Source organism: Montipora foliosa, chromosome 7, assembly GCF_036669935.1.
Source record: "Montipora foliosa isolate CH-2021 chromosome 7, ASM3666993v2, whole genome shotgun sequence".
Taxonomy (NCBI): domain Eukaryota; kingdom Metazoa; phylum Cnidaria; class Anthozoa; order Scleractinia; family Acroporidae; genus Montipora; species Montipora foliosa.
This window is the reverse complement of record NC_090875.1, coordinates 10458061-10478060: the sequence shown is the minus strand read 5'-3', so window position 1 is coordinate 10478060 and position 20000 is coordinate 10458061. Positions and strand designations below refer to the sequence as shown.

General features: G+C 38.6%; 1 protein-coding gene across 5 annotated transcripts in view; it reads right to left on the bottom strand.

Moving 5' to 3' along the window:
* Nucleotides 1–20000, bottom strand: part of LOC138010389 (probable ATP-dependent RNA helicase DDX60) — an 80013-nt gene that overhangs the window by 43665 nt on the left and 16348 nt on the right. For 2 of the 5 annotated variants that reach the window (XM_068857337.1, XM_068857341.1), the window contains 15 exons: nucleotides 17693–17864; nucleotides 17443–17598; nucleotides 16548–16662; nucleotides 14888–15006; nucleotides 14188–14366; nucleotides 13725–13773; nucleotides 12675–12857; nucleotides 9965–10158; nucleotides 9527–9655; nucleotides 8843–8992; nucleotides 6915–7037; nucleotides 6224–6319; nucleotides 3090–3205; nucleotides 2057–2142; nucleotides 1786–1958 (listed from right to left, as the gene is read on the bottom strand). In XM_068857337.1, the coding sequence (XP_068713438.1) occupies nucleotides 1786–1958; nucleotides 2057–2142; nucleotides 3090–3205; nucleotides 6224–6319; nucleotides 6915–7037; nucleotides 8843–8992; nucleotides 9527–9655; nucleotides 9965–10158; nucleotides 12675–12857; nucleotides 13725–13773; nucleotides 14188–14366; nucleotides 14888–15006; nucleotides 16548–16662; nucleotides 17443–17598; nucleotides 17693–17864 (2040 nt within the window). The remainder of the gene's footprint in view (nucleotides 1–1785; nucleotides 1959–2056; nucleotides 2143–3089; nucleotides 3206–6223; nucleotides 6320–6914; nucleotides 7038–8842; nucleotides 8993–9526; nucleotides 9656–9964; nucleotides 10159–12674; nucleotides 12858–13724; nucleotides 13774–14187; nucleotides 14367–14887; nucleotides 15007–16547; nucleotides 16663–17442; nucleotides 17599–17692; nucleotides 17865–20000) is intronic. The other 3 variants (XM_068857340.1, XM_068857338.1, XM_068857339.1) reach the window with 3 other exon arrangements.

The window sequence follows — 20000 nt, the reverse complement described above, 5'->3', positions numbered from 1 at the left end:
TAAAATGATGTTGATGATTATGAAACTTAACTTTAAAAAAAATAAATAAATAAAGTTTTAACATCGTGCTAAGACGGTAATCTCGTCTGACATAAATGCATTTCCTGTTCATTGTCCTGTCATTTCGACAAAATTACTCTGAGACCAAAAACCAAAACCCTGACTAGAGTAAGTTAGTAAAGAGTTAAAGCTTTTCTCTTTTCCACCATTTTTGCAACTACATTGAATATGTTTACCAATTTAAAAGAAAGTAAAATAATGATTTAAAAAGTCGTTGGATAAGAAAAAACTGTCTTAAATTTATTTTCTAAGAAGTTTACGTTTAATTAACCATCAAGAATAACAAAATGTTGTCAATATCATCACGACACCGTTATTAAAAAAAAAAAAAAAATGAGTTATTATATGCACGTAGCGTATAAAATATTTTCATGCGAATAAATAATAATGGGTAGTGTCCAGCATAAAATAATAGTTGATTAACTTAGGAGATTAAAACCTCTAAAATTAATGGTATACATAAGCCTTTTGCTAGAATGGAGTCCGATTGTGTGTGATTGTGTATATTAACTCAATTTATTTTTATTTGTCATTCGGTAATGTCAAAACGTCGTGCGTTCACAATATTTTTTACTCTTCAATTTATCTTTTACAATTAAATCGGGAGGGATATTATATCCTTTAAAAATTTCGGCAACTGCAGTCAATACGTTTTTTTTTTTTCATCTTCAAATTTGTATTTGCCATGTTTTTTTATTTTTATTTATTTTAGTTTTTCTTTTTTTGGTAGAATAGACCAGTTCACGCTCTTGAGTGCATCATGGTAATCAGGGCAACATGACGGGAAAAGCAAAGGTTTGTATTAAAATAAAAAAGAAGAATTAATTGTACATGACCCTACTTTTTTAGACTTTTGCCTTCATAAACAAAACAAATATTAAGTTTAACTTCACAACTGAGATGGTATCTGTTCTTTGGAATTCCTAAATATTCCTTTTCTATTTTTTGTCTCCATACATGCTTTGTAATTTTGTGCCTTTGCAATTACAGGAAATGTATGGCAGAAAGTTTGTGAACTAAAACGATTTGTACAATAGCCATTCCCTCCAACTTTATCCGGCCGCACCTTTGAGCGCATATCTTCTGTTTTGGAAAAAAAAAAACCCAAAAGAGTATATCGTGAATACTTTTCATCGTTTTGAACTTCCATACAAACCTTTGAATTTCTCTCTATCTTGCTCGGATTACCCATGATTCACTCAAGAGCGTGAACTCGTCTATGATGTTTCAGTTTCTCATGTTGTACGGATTTCTTTTTGGGCACAGATTACATTGATTTCCATACTGATGTTCCAAAGGATGGCTAAAAATACCATTGCTTTCGGTTCGGATTCACTCAATCCCATCTCGGAAGCGAAATTAAGGGTGAGAACTTTATCAGAATATGAATGTATAGAGTAATGTACGAGGCGGCCATGTTGGAGGAGCCAAAACAATAGGCCATTCCCGAGTTCATGTCTGCCTCCTCTTCAAAGCGAGTCTAAGTGCGAAGTTTTTGTAATGGGAATTGGTTCTACTTTACATATGAAAGAAAACTAATTATCATAAGGAAAACTTCGCACTTAGACTCGCTTTGAAGAGGAGGCAGACATGAACTCAGAAATGGCCTATTAAAGATATTTGCATATAGATAACATTTATTTCCCAAAGGAATATCATTCTTCTCTTTCACTCATCCAATATGGCCGCCGTGCACATACTCAATGGAAAGTGGGAAACCCAAACCTGTTTGGTTGCTAGTTGAGCGCATGGATGCAGGCTGACAAAGTTTTCGGTGCTAGAGACATCGTTACCCTTGCACTTCCTTGTCTCTTTAGAAATTTCCTCATCATTTGGAGCACCTCGCTTGGGAAGGTAAATGCTTTTTTCCAAATCCGAGTACCGTTCCTCGCAGGTAACTTGACAATGGTAAGAAACAAAAGTAATGAGTTCTCGCCTTGTGAAAACTAGAAATTAACACAAAGTATTGCTCTTAAAATAACAACTTCTTATATACCTAGCCTGACTCTGTACGATTTCCTCAGTTTTCCCTCGTCTTGCCCATCTTGCTTTTGACGAAAGTCCTGGGCAGCTTGCAACCATCTACAAGTTTGTTAAAATGATTGTCTAAGATCTTTCTCCAAAAAGGATAGGGGATACGTGTGAGGTCAGGATAAAAAATAACATTAACAATATGAAGTATCGCACACCTGCATGTTACTCCAGCATGTAACTTTGGGATCGCTATAAAAAATTACCACTTAATATCGAAACAGGAGAGAGATCTCGAAAGGATTGTAGTATTCAACTTGACCAGAGAGTGTAACAGCGAAAATATCTGATGTTTTTGTGCAACACCTGCAACATGTCCTTGCATTTTAAATTTTTTTACATTGTTCCATACTTTGACAGTGTTCATAAGGTGTACAAAACGTACAAAGTTTAGACAGTTCAGAGTTCCTTATTTTTCCGTAGGATTTTTAAGACTCGTACGCCTCGATTGAACAGCCGCCATCTTGGTTTGTTTGAGCGTGTGCAACCTGGGCTGAGTATCTAAACTACCGAGGGGAGCCTAGTCAGGTTACATTAAGGAGCGTGAAGAAAAGGCTTTTTTCCTGAATCCTACCCACGGGTTATTTTAGGCACTCTCCCAACAAGAGTTGAGTTCAATGCTACTTATTACTCATTTTAAGATGGAGCTTAAAACAAGCTAACCAGGCATTATGCAAGACGTGTATCAAATGTGAAAATTAGCGACCCAGAATTTTAGTTAAATTTGTCCCAACGCTTTTCCTCATCCCAATGTTGACAAAAAAGTGTTGCAAAACCAACAACAGTTTGAAGGGAAGGGAGAGGAATACATACATAAGTGTACATGTATTCGCATTTTTTGGTAACTGTAACTAGTAGTCACAAGAAGTATGATAGGTTTTCACGAGCCTCCCTCTACCCAGTCTCCCTGGAAACCAAGTGTTTTCTGAGTCACAGCTCCAGGGCATGTTTAATTCAACCAGTAAAATAATCAAATGATGACGTCTGCAACGTCTTACTCTAGTAGATCACTTGGGTTTCCAATGGTAGCTGAAAGCGCCAGAAAGGGGCAACGAATCAAGAGAAGAAGGTGCTCCCACACTTCAGCTCCGATCTCCTGGCCGAGACAATGAACCTGTAAAAGATAAACGGCATTGCTAAAACTGGCTTATTGGATAATGTAGTTTCAGGGTCTTGGCCCCAGTTGTTCGAAGAGCGGATAATTTTATCCAATGGATAGGTCACTATCCAACAGGCAAATGCGCGCAATGTTATCCTGATAGTCCTGTGATTTGTGAATAGAACGGAACCATGTGCCAAATTTAAGTATGTGATTGTGTGGAAAACTGCATTGGATGTAAAGCATTTGCTCCTCTGGATAGCGACTTATACAGTGGATAAAATTATCCGCTCTTTGAACAACTGAGGCCTCACTGGTTTGGTGGCCAAGGCTAGGTCTATGATCTACTATACCGCGTCCGACGAATGGGGTAAGTGCACACTTAGAGCGGAGGGGTTGGCGCAGTGGTAAGATCTCTGCCTTTCACCTCTAAGGTCCCGGGTTCCATTCCCGGTTCTGCCGAGACTGGAATATTTGGCGACCTTCTTTCCCGCTGAAGTTCACTCAGCTTTCCATCCTTCCGAGGTCGGTGAAATGAGTACCAGCATGCATGGACTGCTTAGAAACGGCTGCAATTTGCGCCTGTAAATGCTTCCAGTCCGCTGGGGGTAAATTGATCATTGTAAAGCGCCCTTGAGACGTTAGTGATAAGGGCGCTATGTAAATGCACCACTTTACTTTACTTTACTTTACACCTAACGGCGAGAAAAGATAATATCGCTAAACCAGTGAAACTTGGCCAAGTGAAGAAATGAAGGCAAAAAGGAAAAAAAATTATTCGGCCGCTCCTGTTTGTTGAAATTGAAAATTGAACACCATCTTGGAACACCGAGAGTACCTGGAGATGAATTATCCATGATCATGGCTTTCATGTGACTTCTCTGGTTTTCCAGATTTTTCTGGACACCATGGTGAAAGAAAGGAAGGCGAATCTGTCTTGTCTTTTTGTAAATATGGACCATCACTTTTTCTGTATTTGCTGTAGTGTTCAGAAGTACAACATTGTTTCTATTTTTCTTTGTGTGTGTTTTTTTTTTGTTCGTGATTGCTTTTTGTATACTTCTTCGTATTCATGAATTTTCCACTCTATCATTGTGCACGCTTCATTGATTCGAAAGCTGGTAAATATTAAAAGAACTATTTACAAGGCTAAAAAATAGCAATATTGTTCATTATATTAATGTTTTGCTCAATTTTAGCTTCTTGTTCAGTACAGTAAGCATCGGGAAGGTTTCCTGTTACACGAAAAATTCCATCACCTGTTAAATGTGAATGTAATGAAAAACAGGTTACTCCAGGACAGGAATGTGATATTTAGAAGGTGCCTAGGGGTAAGGAATTTGACGGTCTGAGGTCCTCGGGGGTGGGAAATTTGGCGTTAGCTTCCATCAAAGTGTCAAATTCCCAGAAATCGACCAGTTGTCATACTGCAACACTTAAAATATCATTACCATGTTCAGTCATATCTGATTCTTGTAATACAGAGTCCACTTGACCGATGTTCCTTCCTCTATTTCACACCAATCATCCACAAACCCTTCAACGTTTATACAAACGTTGGCCGTGTAGCACTTATATTTTAAACAGAGTTAACTGAATAGAGTGTAATGTGAAGTGCTCGATTTCTATCCCATATGAACCATGTGAGCGATAGCCCTACTGATGAAAATGGGCCCACACAAGGACAAAGAAAAACTCTGACCAGGGTGGGAAATGAAAAGTGATATTTCCCACCCTGGTCAAAGTTTTTCTGTGTCCTTGTGTGGGCCCATTTTCATCAGTAGGGCTATCGCTCACATGGTTCATATGGGATAGAAATCGAGCACTTCACATTACACTCTATTCAGTTAATTCTTTCTAACAGCCTTAGTCTTATTATACAGTCTCACTAGTTTCATCGGTGGAACTCTCGAACTTTCAAAGAACAAAGCTAAATTCATTCCGTTGGAAACATACGCAACGCGCCCTCTTCTTCTCACCAACGACTCGTTTCACCAAAGGTCAGTTCAAAGACATCTCGGGTAAGTTCACCAACGTCTCATTGACCGTAAAAGCGTCCTCACTATTATCACTTTGGCTGTGGGTCAAACCTCAGAACTAAACGTCAATGGCGGATCGAGTCTCAACAATTAAAAGAACATGCAAATTTAGCCTCATTATTCTTCGGTTCGTCCGGAAAATCTGCGGTAGGTTTCACGAAGAACATAATTATTAATTTAAGAAACTTTCACGAGTAAAGTAAAACTAGTTCACAAAAGGAACGTACAATTTAAGAGCAAAAGTAGCTTAAGCTTACAATTTTTTTTTTTGAGAATTCAAAAGCACTCACCGTATAATTTGTCGATGGAGGGTGAGGTGATCACAATGTACAACCCGAATGAAAAGTGTTAGAACATATTTGCGAACTTTGAACTAACGACCATGATAGCATGGTACTGTATTAAAGCAAGTCCATAACTCCCGGTTCCCCCAACCTCACTTTTTACCATAAAAACGTTGGTAAAGCCAATGTGGAAACACTTCTCTGCACTCCTCATACTACAGTATACTTGCACCATTCCTTTTCTTTTCTTCAGAACATCACTTATACTCGCGTCATTCCTTTTCATATTTTCCAAACATCAAACGATGATTTATTTTGCAAACAGGAACGGCTCAACGCTCTTTTCCCCTCATCGCGATACTCGTTCCTGGGCATGCGCGCATCCACGCGTAACTAGATCATTATATAATGTGATTCGCTTACGCGCCTCATTGGCTATCTATCACCACATATCCAACGCGCGTTTGTGGAATAATTGTTAAATATTACCTAAAATGCCTGGAAAACTACATTTGCGTCAGAAAAGGAAAGCCAAAGAGCCAGGAAGCTCAGTTTTCTCATCACGTGCGTCCTCGGTAAAAAAAAAAATATATATATATAGACTCATCTGAAATGCTTGGTTCCGGAAAAGAAAGGTAACCAGGCTTTCATGGCAAGAATGGTAAAAAAAGCAAATCATCTGATAGTTCAAAATCAAGTCAGTTCATTACCTCGTCAAAAATGACATATTTGATGTTTTTAGTCCACTCCTGCCTTCGAGGCGAGAGAAAAAATATCTCCAAACACTGAGGGACTGTAATAAGAATCTGAAACACAAAACGACCAAAGTCAACCATAATCCCTGTTGAACGTGATAGTTTTACGTGTGTTACTAGTAACAACAAGAAGAATCTTTCATTCAGGATATCCAAGAAGGGAAGTTAAAGAGAGACTGGTCCGCAGATAGCGAAAGCTAATCTAGGAGGGCCAGATTTACACCTATTAAAGGAGAAAATAAAACAGTTAAGAATTAACAGCTGCCAAAACGGAGCTATGAAGTAAAACGTAAATTTACAAGAGAAAAATTATTAAAGTGGCATAAAAGACAAGTGGATAAAGGTATGTTACATGAATAAAAATATCATCGAGTCAAATGTATTCTTCATTGCTACCTCGAAGACGACAAATTATTTGTTCATGGAATAAATATAGCACAAGACACTGCTAAAGGGCTATTGGTATATTACAGTCGGTTAGTCATGTAAATGGGTTATTTTGGTTAAATACAGTGGTTCAAGTAAATAAATCGAACTAGCTCAGAAGCTTTTTAAGGACGATGGCCAACGTAACCGATGATAGAAGAGGAAGACGGAATCCAGAGAGGGTATAGCTACAACAACAACAACCACGCTTCATGGTTACCTGAGAGTTCAAAGTGTTGTATTGATAATCTCTTGTGAAAACACCATAAACTGATCTTCCTTCTGGAAGCTGTTTGTTACAAAATTGGGCATAAATCGTCGCAGCAACTTGATTTACCAGAGCCTTAAAAGAAGCAAAGCTGAATTAAAAGGAGATTCGCTTTCATCCTCATTTCAAATAATCTCCACTCCGTGCCAATTCTGACTGGTGTTTGGAAAATGAGAGCAAAAAAAAAAAAAACAAGCAAGCACGGCCCTGTATAAGGCAAGGGATTTTATGTCTTAAATCGCACTTTTTCTGTTTGGCTGAGAGATTTTTTTGGATGTATCAAGAATCTTTACTAGTGGGCTCAAGGAAAATACCAACGTTAGAAGGGCGTCATTGACCGCAAAATGGATTAATACTACCTCCAGGACGCTGCCGCTCAGGTGTCCTGGACCCCCGGTACAAATCCGCTAGCGGTTTTGGACCCCCCGTTTCAGTTTATTTAACTGTTTATCGAGGCAGAGTTAGATTTTGGATTGGCGAAACTGACCGATGCCATAAGGCATAAATCTTTGAGAAAGGACTTAGATCAGTTAATTATTCGGTAAAGCTTGGTTAAATTATTCGCGGCCGCATTTCGTAAAGTAGATGCAAATTTAAACTCCTTTCTGTCAGTGACAGAAGCTTTAATTCGTTATTTTAAAATCTTACACTAGGAACTCGTTCAATTCTCGTGTTAATTTTTCTAATAAGGAGAAAAAGGAAAGTCACACTTAAGCTTCAGTTAAAGTTGTTTAAAGCATGAGCTGTAGCAATTTCGTAAAGCTTTGTTTATTCTCTTTTGAACGGGTTGCGCTTTCACAAAGGAGGTGCCTCTTTTTGAGGTAGCACCACTTGGTTGGGAAACGCATGGTGAGAATATTATTTGATTACAAGGACAAACTTTTCCAGTCATGAATTCTTGTATTTATTTTCAATATGGAGAAATCGAGCAAAGTAAACGTTTTTTATTTATTTTATTTTTATTTTTAGTTTTTACAACTAAAAACAATTTACAATTTGTTTACAAAGGAATTTTATTACCTTAATCAAAAGAACGCTTATTTTCTGGGGTGCACAAATCCGCGAAAGGAGGTCCATATCCGCTAACGGATATGGAAAGAGGGGTCCACAACTGCTGTGACACCGGGAACAAATGAACCCTGAACATTTCCAGCAATCTTCCAGGAGAGTTGTCACCCGAACGGACGTTAACCACCGGGAGACACATAAAAAAAAAAAAAAACGCAGTCCGTAATGGAATCAACAGCTTGTATGATCAATCAATTTCAACTTCTCAAAGTGCAATTATTTGCGATTGGATATCAGGACAGGATCAAGAAATAACAGCAACAGAAACCGAACGAACAGAAATAACAGTCAGTGTTGTTCAACATTTGATGTCCAACAATGTGAACGTTAGAACAACTAAGATTACATACTTTAAGCTTGATGAATGAATGAGAATGGTGCATTATTGAGTAGGTGACACTGGCAGACTCGGAAAAAGGAAATCGGAGTCCTCCTAGTTCTTTGCCCGAAACAGAATTTATAGCAACTAGTAATTGGAAAGTCCTTAAGGTTCGATCCTCATAAGAGCACTCAGGTTTACCAGTGCCACTTACTGAATAATATACGATTCTCCGTGTGAAGGTTTAATCGAGATTAAAGCCTGGTTTTCACTAGCGACGCAAGCATAAGCACAAGCAACACACGCAAGCGTACTTACTTGTTGTTAATTGGTGTCTTTTCTTCTAACAAAAGGCTCTAATGAACAACAACCTACTGAGTTTGCGTATGCTTCTTATGCTCACGCTCGCGTCGCTAGTGAATCAGGCTTAAGTGTATGAATACATCTTAAACATCAGTAACAATAAAAACTGTTAAAAGTCTGAGCATGATACCTTGGTGGGTGAGACATAAACCACCACTCCTTCGTTGCTCTCTCTCAAGACTTTCTCCATGCAGTAATAAGAAGCATATGTTTTCCCTGATGAGGTGGGCGCCACGATTACTGCTGACTCGTTATTATCAACTGCATCAAGAAGCTCCCGCTGGAATGTTTTAACAAGGGAGACAACCGACATGCGATAAACAACACTAGCCAATATATTATGACATTTCCTACCCTTTTTAAGAGAGCGACTGGTCTTTTTGCGTCTATGTAAAGCCCGAATTAACCAAATCGAATTTAAAATATTATTTGCTATGGTTTCGCTGGTTTTACAGACTAGGACTCTCCTTTATTTCATTTACATTGAGTCTCATAACATAACAGATTCTACTAAGTGACTTCAAGCAGGTGTTGGATTTCAAACGCCTCAGGAAAAAATCTCCCTGTTGCTTCGACAGGATGTCAATGTAGATCTGCTGTGTAGATAATTGTACCAATAATGAATACTTTGCTCGGTCCTGACATTGACGTTAATATCTTGTTTTTTTTTTTCTCACTTAGTTTTATAGAACATTGTAAGAAAAAAACACTTACTCATCAAATGGCCAGTTGCCACTTAGGTTCCTAAAAGGTAAAGGTATGTGCACAGTTCTGAATGCTTGACAATGTTCAAACCGTGTTCTCATTAACATACCTGCCAAGTATCAGGAATAAAGTGGTCGACCCGAGGGTCGCGATCAGCTCGTTCCTCGCGTTTCAACAAATGACCCATGAACTCAAGTTGAAATCTCGCGCTTGTTGTGTGAACAGAGAGCTGTCGAGCCTACGATACAAAATCAGACCTTAATAGATTTGTGCACATCGCCAACTTTCCCTCACAGAAAGCCTATTATTGAAAATAATAGGCTCGCATTTCAACAAATGTCCCAGGAACTCAAGTTGAAATCTCGCGCTTATCGTGAACAGAGAGCTGTTGAGCCTACGATACAAAAATCAAACCTTAATAGATTTGTGTACAACGCCAACGTTTCCTTCACAGACGGCCTGTTATTGAACATTGACTCCTGTCTAGAGCAGATTCCTAATTTTATCGAATAGAATCACGACTTAAGGGCGTTTATAGGTAATTTACCTTATTTTCAGTGTCTGGCTTAAAATCATAAAATATGACTGCGATGTCATCAAACCCTAGCTTTTGCATGTATCCTGCCAGTTTCTTTTTGTCTTTGTTGGTAAGATGACTGCTGAATTGGCAGTACATTTTCCTTACACATTCCATAAGAAGTACTGGATATTCCATTTCGTTTGATTTGGGGTAACGAGAACCTACAAAAACGACACAATGTCAGAATTTAATGCCGCTATAAACAACATTTTTTATAAGTACTTTCACAAGGTAAACAACAGATTGCAACCTGGTTTTGACCAGTACAAGCTGACGTATGTGGAGGACGAACAAACAGTTTGCATTTCTTTAACCCAACTGTTTTTCTCATCTTCGAAACTTCCCAGAGCGTATTTGCTATCCCCAACGACTTTTTGTGCTTTTGAAAGATAGTTTTATGAAGGCGCCTACGTACGCAAGAGCAATTTCGGTCTACCCAAAGACTTCACAACAGGAGGTTTTCACATGACGCCATCGCCGCCATGTTGGTGGACGAAAACAAAAGATATCTCATTAGTTCTTTTGTTCGTCCACCAGAAGTCGTACATTTCTCCATTGTTATTGGTGTCTCTAGAGATTGGTTGAAAACGTCCAATAACCTAACTAAGAAAGTCCTTAGTCCCCGGGAAAGAAAGATTCCATACGAAATATGCCGCATGCACTAGTGCGTTCCATAGGACAGCTCAGTGTTAGAAAGCTTGGTGGCCAATCAATTACCCTCTGATTTATCTGTAACGTGAATTGACGAGGAAAATGATAATTGAACTAACTAAAAATTAAAATTACCTATCCGCCCCGGCAGAATACTGAAAACAGTTTTCAAAAAGGCCAGTTGATACATTTTTGGTAGATAAGGCCATTTCACACTTTGTCCAGATGATGTAAAAATTTCGTGATTAATACTTTTGGACTTGGGAACATTAACACTGAAGGGTGGACGGAGGTTTAAATTAAAGGTAATGGTTCATCTTTACAACAGGGATGGCGTTAAGCTGTGTCAAGGCTTAGTGGACAGACATTGTTGCAAAATGCCTTAAATTAAAGTAAGCCAAAATTGCAACTTGATTGAATTAACGGTAAAAAATGACATTGTTTTATACCTAGACTTTCGCTCAACAAAACGAGCACTGTGATTGGTTGATTCTTGGTCACGTGGCCCTGATCAAATTCAAATGTATCCCGACCGGGGTACAATTCCGCAGTTGTTGCCCGCGCCTGGTGTTTTGCCGCGATTGTTGCAGGAAAAGTCTAAATGTATAACAAATCACTTAACGTCTGATCCTGCAGGAAGCAAGTTAGTTTTGTTTCCCCTCGAGTCCTGATGTTTCCCACGAGGACTCTCTATTGTTCTGTACACCAACATGGCTGCTGTGATGTCAGGTGAAAACCATCTATAGAGGAGGAAACTGTACATTCAAAGGTGGAAAGGACAGTGGAGAGAAAATGATGGCGTTACAGTGATGCCACAAAGTAAGAAAAGATGTTAGTAACTGTCCTTTCATTACAGTCTACCCTACGCACAGCAATAATTAAAAAGACACTATGACAAAATTAATGGGAGTGTGACTGTGCTGGGCGCCTGAAGGACAGCAGAAACCGGGAATCATCAAAGTCTCGTTGCACTTAAATATGACAAACAACGAAAATATACAGACTAAATGTTATAGAAAAAGCCACTGGAAACGTAGTCCTCGATCGAAATTCGATGCATGACGTAACTCCAAAGATGAGAGTTTTAATATACTATGTAGGATCAAAGTTAGACTACAAGACGAACGACTGTCCGCAAGGCGAGAGAACTTCAAAACCCAAATCAATTGAATTATATGATAAAGGTACACGTTTGCATATACTCAGCAAAATTGCAGAAATTCTTGTGAACAAAAGACTTACTCTTATAGTACAAAGAGAGATCATGGACATGATGAATATGCTTGGAACCATAATGAAAGCACTTTCAAACTACACGTTGTTACGTTGGAAAGCATCTATTGTTTCTGTAAATAGATTTATCTATATGTAATAGTTTTGCTTTTCATTTGTGAATCTGTAACAAAATACAATGGAATAAATACAATTCAAATACAAAATAAGGACGTAAAAGTTGCCATTGCTCAAGGTAAGGGTGCATTTTGTTCTTATAATTTGTTTAACTAGGAGATCTTATCTTCGACCACAGTTTTTTAGTTTCGTGAGAGACATATTGCTTTTTGATGATAGGGGAATAGTGTTTGTTTATCTGTGAGAATAATGCGCTTCACGGGCTTGAAAGTTTCAACAATGTCCAAAAGACAGCAGTAATGGAAAATTGTTCACGATATAAATATTACCGCACTGCTGAAGCAAATCGGATTATTATTATTTTTTTTTTTGCCATGGCAAAAAGATGTTAGGGCGCTTCATTCTCCTTACTATAAAAAAGTGCAAAGAGTTGATTTAACGAACCCGAATTTAGTCAATTTTGTGAGTATATATAATTTTGTTTACACGGTTACATTGATTACTTTGGTATTTTGAAGGGAGAGTTCAGGTTTTACACCACCGATCATCGTGCCACAATTTAAAGCCAGAGAGATGAACCATAAACGTAGTGCGGTACATCATTAAATTTTCGTAAAACAAGAAACTGTACTAGTAAAGAAAAGAGGAAGAACGCGTCAGAGGGAATTTAACTTACGGGTGTCTTGCCAGGCATCCAAGCAAGTTTGTGCCTTTTTCATGAGCGCCTGGAAAGAGCAATCTGGAGATTTGCATTTGGTCAGAAATTCATCTACCAACTGCAAAGCATTATTGTAACTGTCACTCCTCAGGCTTTTCTCGATATGTTTCCACTTCTCTTGGTCTTTTCCTTGCTCTTCCTCTGTGAGACATAATGCGAGCATAAGGAGTTTCAGTATCAATTTACACCATATTAATTGTTCCGAAAGCTGCACAAATGCCTATATGCTTTTTGCCATCGGATGATTATCATCATCATCATCATCATCATTGTTGTTATTTTAATTATCATTCATGTGTGTTTGCGAATCTGTTTTCAACTCACGAAGTGCAAAATTTGATTTAAGATTCCTAGTCTGCGGACGTGTTGCACATCAAATACAAAAGTATTTAATCACCCAAATACCAAAGTCATTAAAGTGACCTACGTTGCATTTCTCTTTTTAATTACTTTTTTTTTCTTTATTATTATTATTATTATTATTATTATTATTATTATTATTTTATTTATTTATTTATTTATTTATTTATTTATTTATCTATTTATTTATTCATTTATTTATTTTTTATTTTTTATTTTTGCTTTGTTTATTTTATGAGCGGCTTATCAAGGAGGAATTAAAAACGTCTTGACAGGAGCTAACATTATCTTCTAACTGTGGAACTCGCTGCCATCAAGCACCAAAGTAACTGACTCATTTTCGTTTTTTTAGACCAGTTTAACCAATATTTATTTGTCAAAGCTAGAAACTTACAGTCCTCCAAGCTAAAGGATCACTGATATCTAAACTGTTACATATTTTATATACATATTTAGCTATATTTTAAATGCATGTTTCTGTAATTGGGGGTTAGATTGAAATTGGGACGAAAGTTCTTTATCCCCCGTCTCACCTCTTTGTCAATATCATATTTTTACTACTATTTTTCTTTCTTTTCTTATATTGTGATGTCGCTTGGTGACGAATTCATTAAACTAAACTAAACTGATACTAAACAAGTCACTCACCTCTGCGTTTCTGTTCATTCGCTTCAATGATTTGCTTCGCTTTCTGGCTCTGTAAAAATGGAAATGTTTAAAGGACTGCCTTATTTATTTATTTTTTTTTTTTCAGTTTTATTTTTGTTTTCACAAAGAAATGATTTATTCCTAATTTCAAGCAAGTTAAAAAGAGGCTTTCGAAAAGAGTGACGGTGGAAGTACTCAAAACTCGAGGGCACATTTACTTGTCTTACGCGCAGATACCATTTCCTTATAGAGTGTAATCATAATCGCGAATTTAATAAGACGCAGGTTAACGTTGCGCGGACGACAGTATGGTCACAACGTTTTTGATGAATTTTCAGTACAGCAAGCGAACATGCGTTGGTGTAGAAGGAATCTAAGACCAATGGCAACAATTTACACAAGTAAATGAAAAGCACGAAAATGAACGTCTGATTTAAAACTCATGGCTATACTACACACTAACCACTTTTCCTTCCTTTTTCTTGCCTTTCTTTTTCTGGGTGTTCGTATTTGTAACGATGATCGTTTTTGCAAGGCCAATATCACCAGAAAGTGAATCGCCATAAAGTCTGTGGTAGCGCGCGAATATCTGCTTTCCAATTAAACGTTTTTTTCTTAGTCGTGGATCGTCTGGAAGCTTTTCTGTGCATATATATGAAATAATACAAATAAAACTTGAGTTTTTAATAGATGTAGCACTGGTAGTGGGAGCGAGGCTTGAAGCATGGAGAGTTTTCCTCTGTTTGATGCAGGAATGAAAGAGGTAACAATGCTGTGCATACTTCCTTTTTTTCTTTCATTATATGATTTGCTGTCTCACATTCTTTTCAGTTCAGTACCTCTTACACGTTTCCAAAATAAAGGAGGACGATCTCCCTCTCCCCTTCTTGAAATTCATAATCATCTTTCCCTTGCCGCTGAAAGCCGTATTTTTTCTGTCAAAGAAAGTTGTATCAGGGGGAGAGGTTCCTAAACTGATGCACCACTATTAACAAAATTCCGTTGAAGTACTTTCAGTTTTTTTGCCTCTGTATCAACCTTACCACTAATAACAAGGCAGTGGGACTAAAAGAAAAACAATACATCGAAAGGGGTATAAGTCTCCATCTCCATTTCTTAACTGCTGTTATAGAAATTGAAAACATTTCTTTTGTCATCCTCACCTGTAATCGTTTTCTCTGTCCTATCATAATCATCAGAAAGTGGCTTGAGCGAATGCCAGTGGTAGAGTTCATCAAATTCCCGACCAATGTTAAACAATTCCTCTTCTACACTCTCCTCTCTGAAAGAAAATTTATAGTCACACAGAGTCACCGATTACTAGAGGTGGAAGTCGCCGTAATGCTTTTTGACGGACATTACTAAACAGCGAAAAGAAACACCAAAACACCATGTATGACCCCACCATACATTCAATACTAACCGACAAAGGTTGGATTTGAGATTAAATACAGTTTTAGACCTAATTAGGCCTAATACGTTATTGCTCCTAGGACATTGAGATTAAGATTAGGATTCAGATTAAGACTGAGATTAGGAGCAATAACTTTTTAGGCCTAGTTAGGCCTAAAACGATGTTTAATCTCAAATTCAACCTTTGTCGGTTAGTATTCAATGTATGGTGGGGTCATGGTTTTTTGGTGCTTCGTCTCGCTGTTCCGTTGTTTCGCTGTTTCGCTGTTTAGTGATGTCCGTCAAAAGGCATTACGGCGACTTCCACCTCTAATAATCGGTGCCTCTGTGTATGCAAAGCCATCACCTCTCCCTCGCAAATCTCATCCGTGGCTCTACGGCTTCGTTACTGTAACTTTGACCCCCAGATCGTACATAGTGGAGACGCCCACATGGTTAGCAAGACGAAACAGGGCACTTTCGTCCAGTAGCACCTCAATCACTGGATGCGCACATCCCCAAGTCGTTGATAAAACAACTCAACTCTGCTAAAAAGCTCTCCATCTCTTCAACTCAACAAACTCCACTTCCACCAGAGCAGCAACTAAACACCCGGGCTGATGAAGAACTAAAGGAAATTCCAGGAGAATTAATGCCAAAGGACAGCAATCAAACACGCAAGTTGAAGCAGCCAGTTGAAGGATATCTTGGGAATATCAAAACCAACAGCTGAGCTAACCACAGATATCCCTCCATGCTCTGCTGCCCTGGCTCCACCAAGTGACAGTCAAATCCTACCCAGAGTGCAAAACCACCGACAAGAACACGATCAGGCCGGATATCTAACCTGTCAATCGTCTGGACGTATGAACAATGATAAACCAGTGTTCCTTTAATTTTGAATTTGTTTGTTTCACAAGTTTAAGTGTTGCTGTCGACGCAACCATTGGTTTAGTTTCGGTGTTTAGTAATGTCGTTTTTTGACCTTGTTGCATTTCATGACAATGGAGTCGCGTTCTGATGGTGAGGTGTTGCCAGGGGTGTGGCGCCCTATGCTCCCTTGCGCTGGGCTCAGGTTGTGGTCTTCTTGTAATGTAATCCCATAGAGATTTTTTTTTCCCGACTTCTTCACGTGTAAGGAAAATTTCACCCTGTTCCAACAATGCTGGTGAATAATCCATGTTTTATAACCATGTCTCTACTATGGGCTTTATACTGTCCACATTTCCTATTCTCACTGTATCAAGAATTGAATTTCCGTATCTCGTACACTATAAAAAGGCTAAAGCAGACTTAGCAGTTAATTCAAGATCATGACGATGTTCTTAATCCCCAACATCGATTGGTAGCCTGGCTTTGTTTGTTTCTTTTTTTCTTTTTCACGACAAATTGAAAAACAAAACAAAACAAAACAGATAACTGTATACTTACACAGCCATGGCGTTAATATTTGACCGAATGTCCCCAGCGTACTCATTGACAAGAACATTATCTACACCAAGCAGCTTTTTGAGTTTCACACAAGACTCCCATTCAACGCCGTCTTCTAAAATACACACCAGTTATCAAGAAGAGTGGTAATCCAATTCAGTCTGGAAAGAAGGCGAGGGGTGGGGCAGTGGGTGCCCTTGCTAACTTAATATTTACTTCCACTGCTGACTTGATGTTCGTAACATTTACAGTAAGGACACTTGAACCGTGAACACTTGACATTTTTGTGAACATTGTTTTTTTCGACGACGAAGAAATAAAGGCTCCTCTTATGATGTATAGTGTTACATGTATAGCATTTTGTAAGTGTAAAAACATTAAATACTCTTGTCAAAAGGACGAGCCCACATTCTATAGTCACTAAAAAAATGTACAAAAAAATATCAAGTGTTCATGATTCTAGTGTCCTCACTGTAAAATAAAATAGTAATCACATCAAATTTTGTAGCTTTTCTTAAAATTGATCTTGAAACAACTTGGCATAATAAACGATACGTTACGTGACTTGATGTTTCCATGCAACAAGGTCTTGATATCCGATTTTAAAATGAGATTCGTATCATGATGCGAACATACATTCTTATTTATTGGTGTTGGACAATTCTAAAACGATGGTAGCCATAAAAAAACAAATGACGTGATTCTCACGTAGCTTGTAATTTTTCCACTTATGGAGCTGAAATGAAACTTTTTTTTTTTGGAACATACTACACATCCTCCAAGTAATTTAAGAAGGGACCGCAAGGCACAATTGCTATTTACAGGATCACACCCCAAAGCAAAATTTTTACATGCATGCATGCTTTCTATTACATCGCCCTAACAAATCACCCACCGTCTTCTTTCCTGGGGAAGCCTGCAACACACCCAGCAAAGATATGGGGGAAATAAGATTGTAACAGATCAGGGTGTCGGGTGGTGTTCACTGCAGCGACGATCTCAATCCAAGCACTCTTTGCTTCTTTGATCACATCCTCTGGCAAACTAAAGGCTGGATGAATGATCAGGAATATTGTATTTCAGTAAAGTAGAAAATAAAATTAACTTGTAGAATCCCAATAATGAAGTAAGAAATCATTCAAAACCTTCTATATCCATTAAACTTTGATCTCCGGCCAGTGAAAAGAGAGCATGGACAAGGCGTCCATCCATAATATCGGCTACTGAAGACATGTCTAAGGATACACTGGCTGCATCCTTCATAGCAGGGTAATCGTCGTGTATAACTTTTAATATCTTCCACAAGCATCTGTGTATCTGTTAATGAAAAAGCAAATGAATGATTTTTTTTAAAAATATACTCCCCTACACTGTTTTTATTTATTTTATTTTATTTGCAACTGTACTGTAAAGATTAATAACAACTATTACAATTATTAATTCACACCAAACTACACATTAACATACCTCTACTTACACACTGACTACTTAAGCCCGCCTCACACGGTGAGGAAAGAGCTGAGCAAACTGCCTCGCGAGGCGGATTGCTCAGCCGTTTTCTCACCGTGTGCGGGGAACTTTTGGTGAGAAATTGGCCTCGCGAGGCCCTGAGGAAAAAATCAAACATGTTTGATATCTTTCGCCTCGCGAGGCAAATTCCTCATTGTGTGCGGCCATCGTGAGAATCGAGTTCAGTTTGGTCAATGAAGCATCCAATAAAAATACATGGCATTCTCACGAGACTTCAGTGACGTCAGAATTTCTTCCTCCGACACCATCCTGAACCGCAGGAGTCACGTGAGTATGCCGTGTATTTTTATTGGCTGCTTGATTAAACCAAGCTCAGCTCGATTCTCACGATGGCGGCACACATTGAGGAATTTGTCTGGCGAGGCCAAAAATATCAAACATGTTTGATTTCATCCTCACGGCCTCGCGAGGCGAATTTCTCACCACAATTTCCCCGCACACGTGAGGAAACGGCTGAGCAAACCGCCTCGCGAGGCAGTTTGCTCAGCTCTTTCCTCAAGTGTGCGGTGGGATTTAAGGTTACAAAGAGTAGTTTCAGTTTACAAACACATTGTTGTTCTCAAACACTGATTGGGAGTTTTGATTATCTATACAAGGTAGATAGTTATGTCATTTGTATTGCCTTAATAATAATAATAATAATAATAATAATAATAATAATAATAATAATAATAATAATAATAACAATAATAATAATAATAATAATAATAATAATAATAAAGAATGGACACTGTGGTAGAACAGGTTGGTGCCTTAACCTACCACGGGAATATGGACGCTCCCGCCCACCAGAGTCTTGGGTGGCACCTTTAGCAAGTGCCAACAACCCAAAAGCCACCCGTGTTAGAGCTACAACAACCTGATTTGATGAGAGAATCTCAAATATTGAATTTCACACTAACGAAGTCAACGGGACTGTAGCTTGTAGTGAAGGTGTCGCGTCCGGCAGGTGTCCTGTGGATCAGAAGTGCAGGCCCGGTCGTCATCCTGCTACTGCTGAACAACGACAGCACAGATTAGGATGGTCAAAGGAGGATAACAAACGGTGGTTTGAATGTTACATCAGGAGTGAACCAGAGAGGCGAGAGTACAGAAAAAGATTGCTAGACCTGTGGAAAGCCAGTAACATCAACAACGAACTAACAGAAGTCACCGAGCAGAGATTGGCTGATCAAGTACGCCAGATTAAGAACAATAAGTGGCTAGAGACTATGGAGCAAGAAAAAATAACCACACGAGTAAGACATGAACATCAGGAGATTGAAACGACAGAGCTCCATGTCACACATACACCAGACTATAAATATCAGAAGACTGAAACTACGGAGCTTCTTACCACAGATGCACCAGACCATGCAGCAACTTCTGATACCCTAGAAGAACACCAACCTGAGGAGGAACCCATAGTTTTCACTGCTGAAGTATTACAAGAAGAGATCAGCCCAGAACTGGAAGGCTCTTTGCGACAGGATCCGAGAAATTATACAACTAGAACAGTTAATAGGATTACCATCACTGAAGGAGTTTGCCTTTTGGTCGAGGGTCGAGGGTAACTAGTCGAGGGTAAATGGTCGAGGGTCGAGGGTAAATGGTCGAGGGTCGAAAAATTATTCAAAATTATTTCAAATTATTTCTTAACTTCGTCAGCTCAAAAGTTCACAGGCTCGTGTTTACTGCAGTTTCCGGTGCCTGTTGTTGCCGCATTTGGGTCGTGCTGAGCATCAGAATCTGGCCCTTTCTATTTTTACGGTTAAATTATTTTTTTTCCGGACCGCGAATTCAAATTAAAGCAGAAGATAACGCGTACGCTGAAGATGCTGTTACGTATCGTTGTCACACTCAAGTTTTAAAACAATATTGTTTATTCAGAGCAGAAACCCAGCGGGATTTTTTGTCTAACGATTCACTCGCTTATGAAAATAT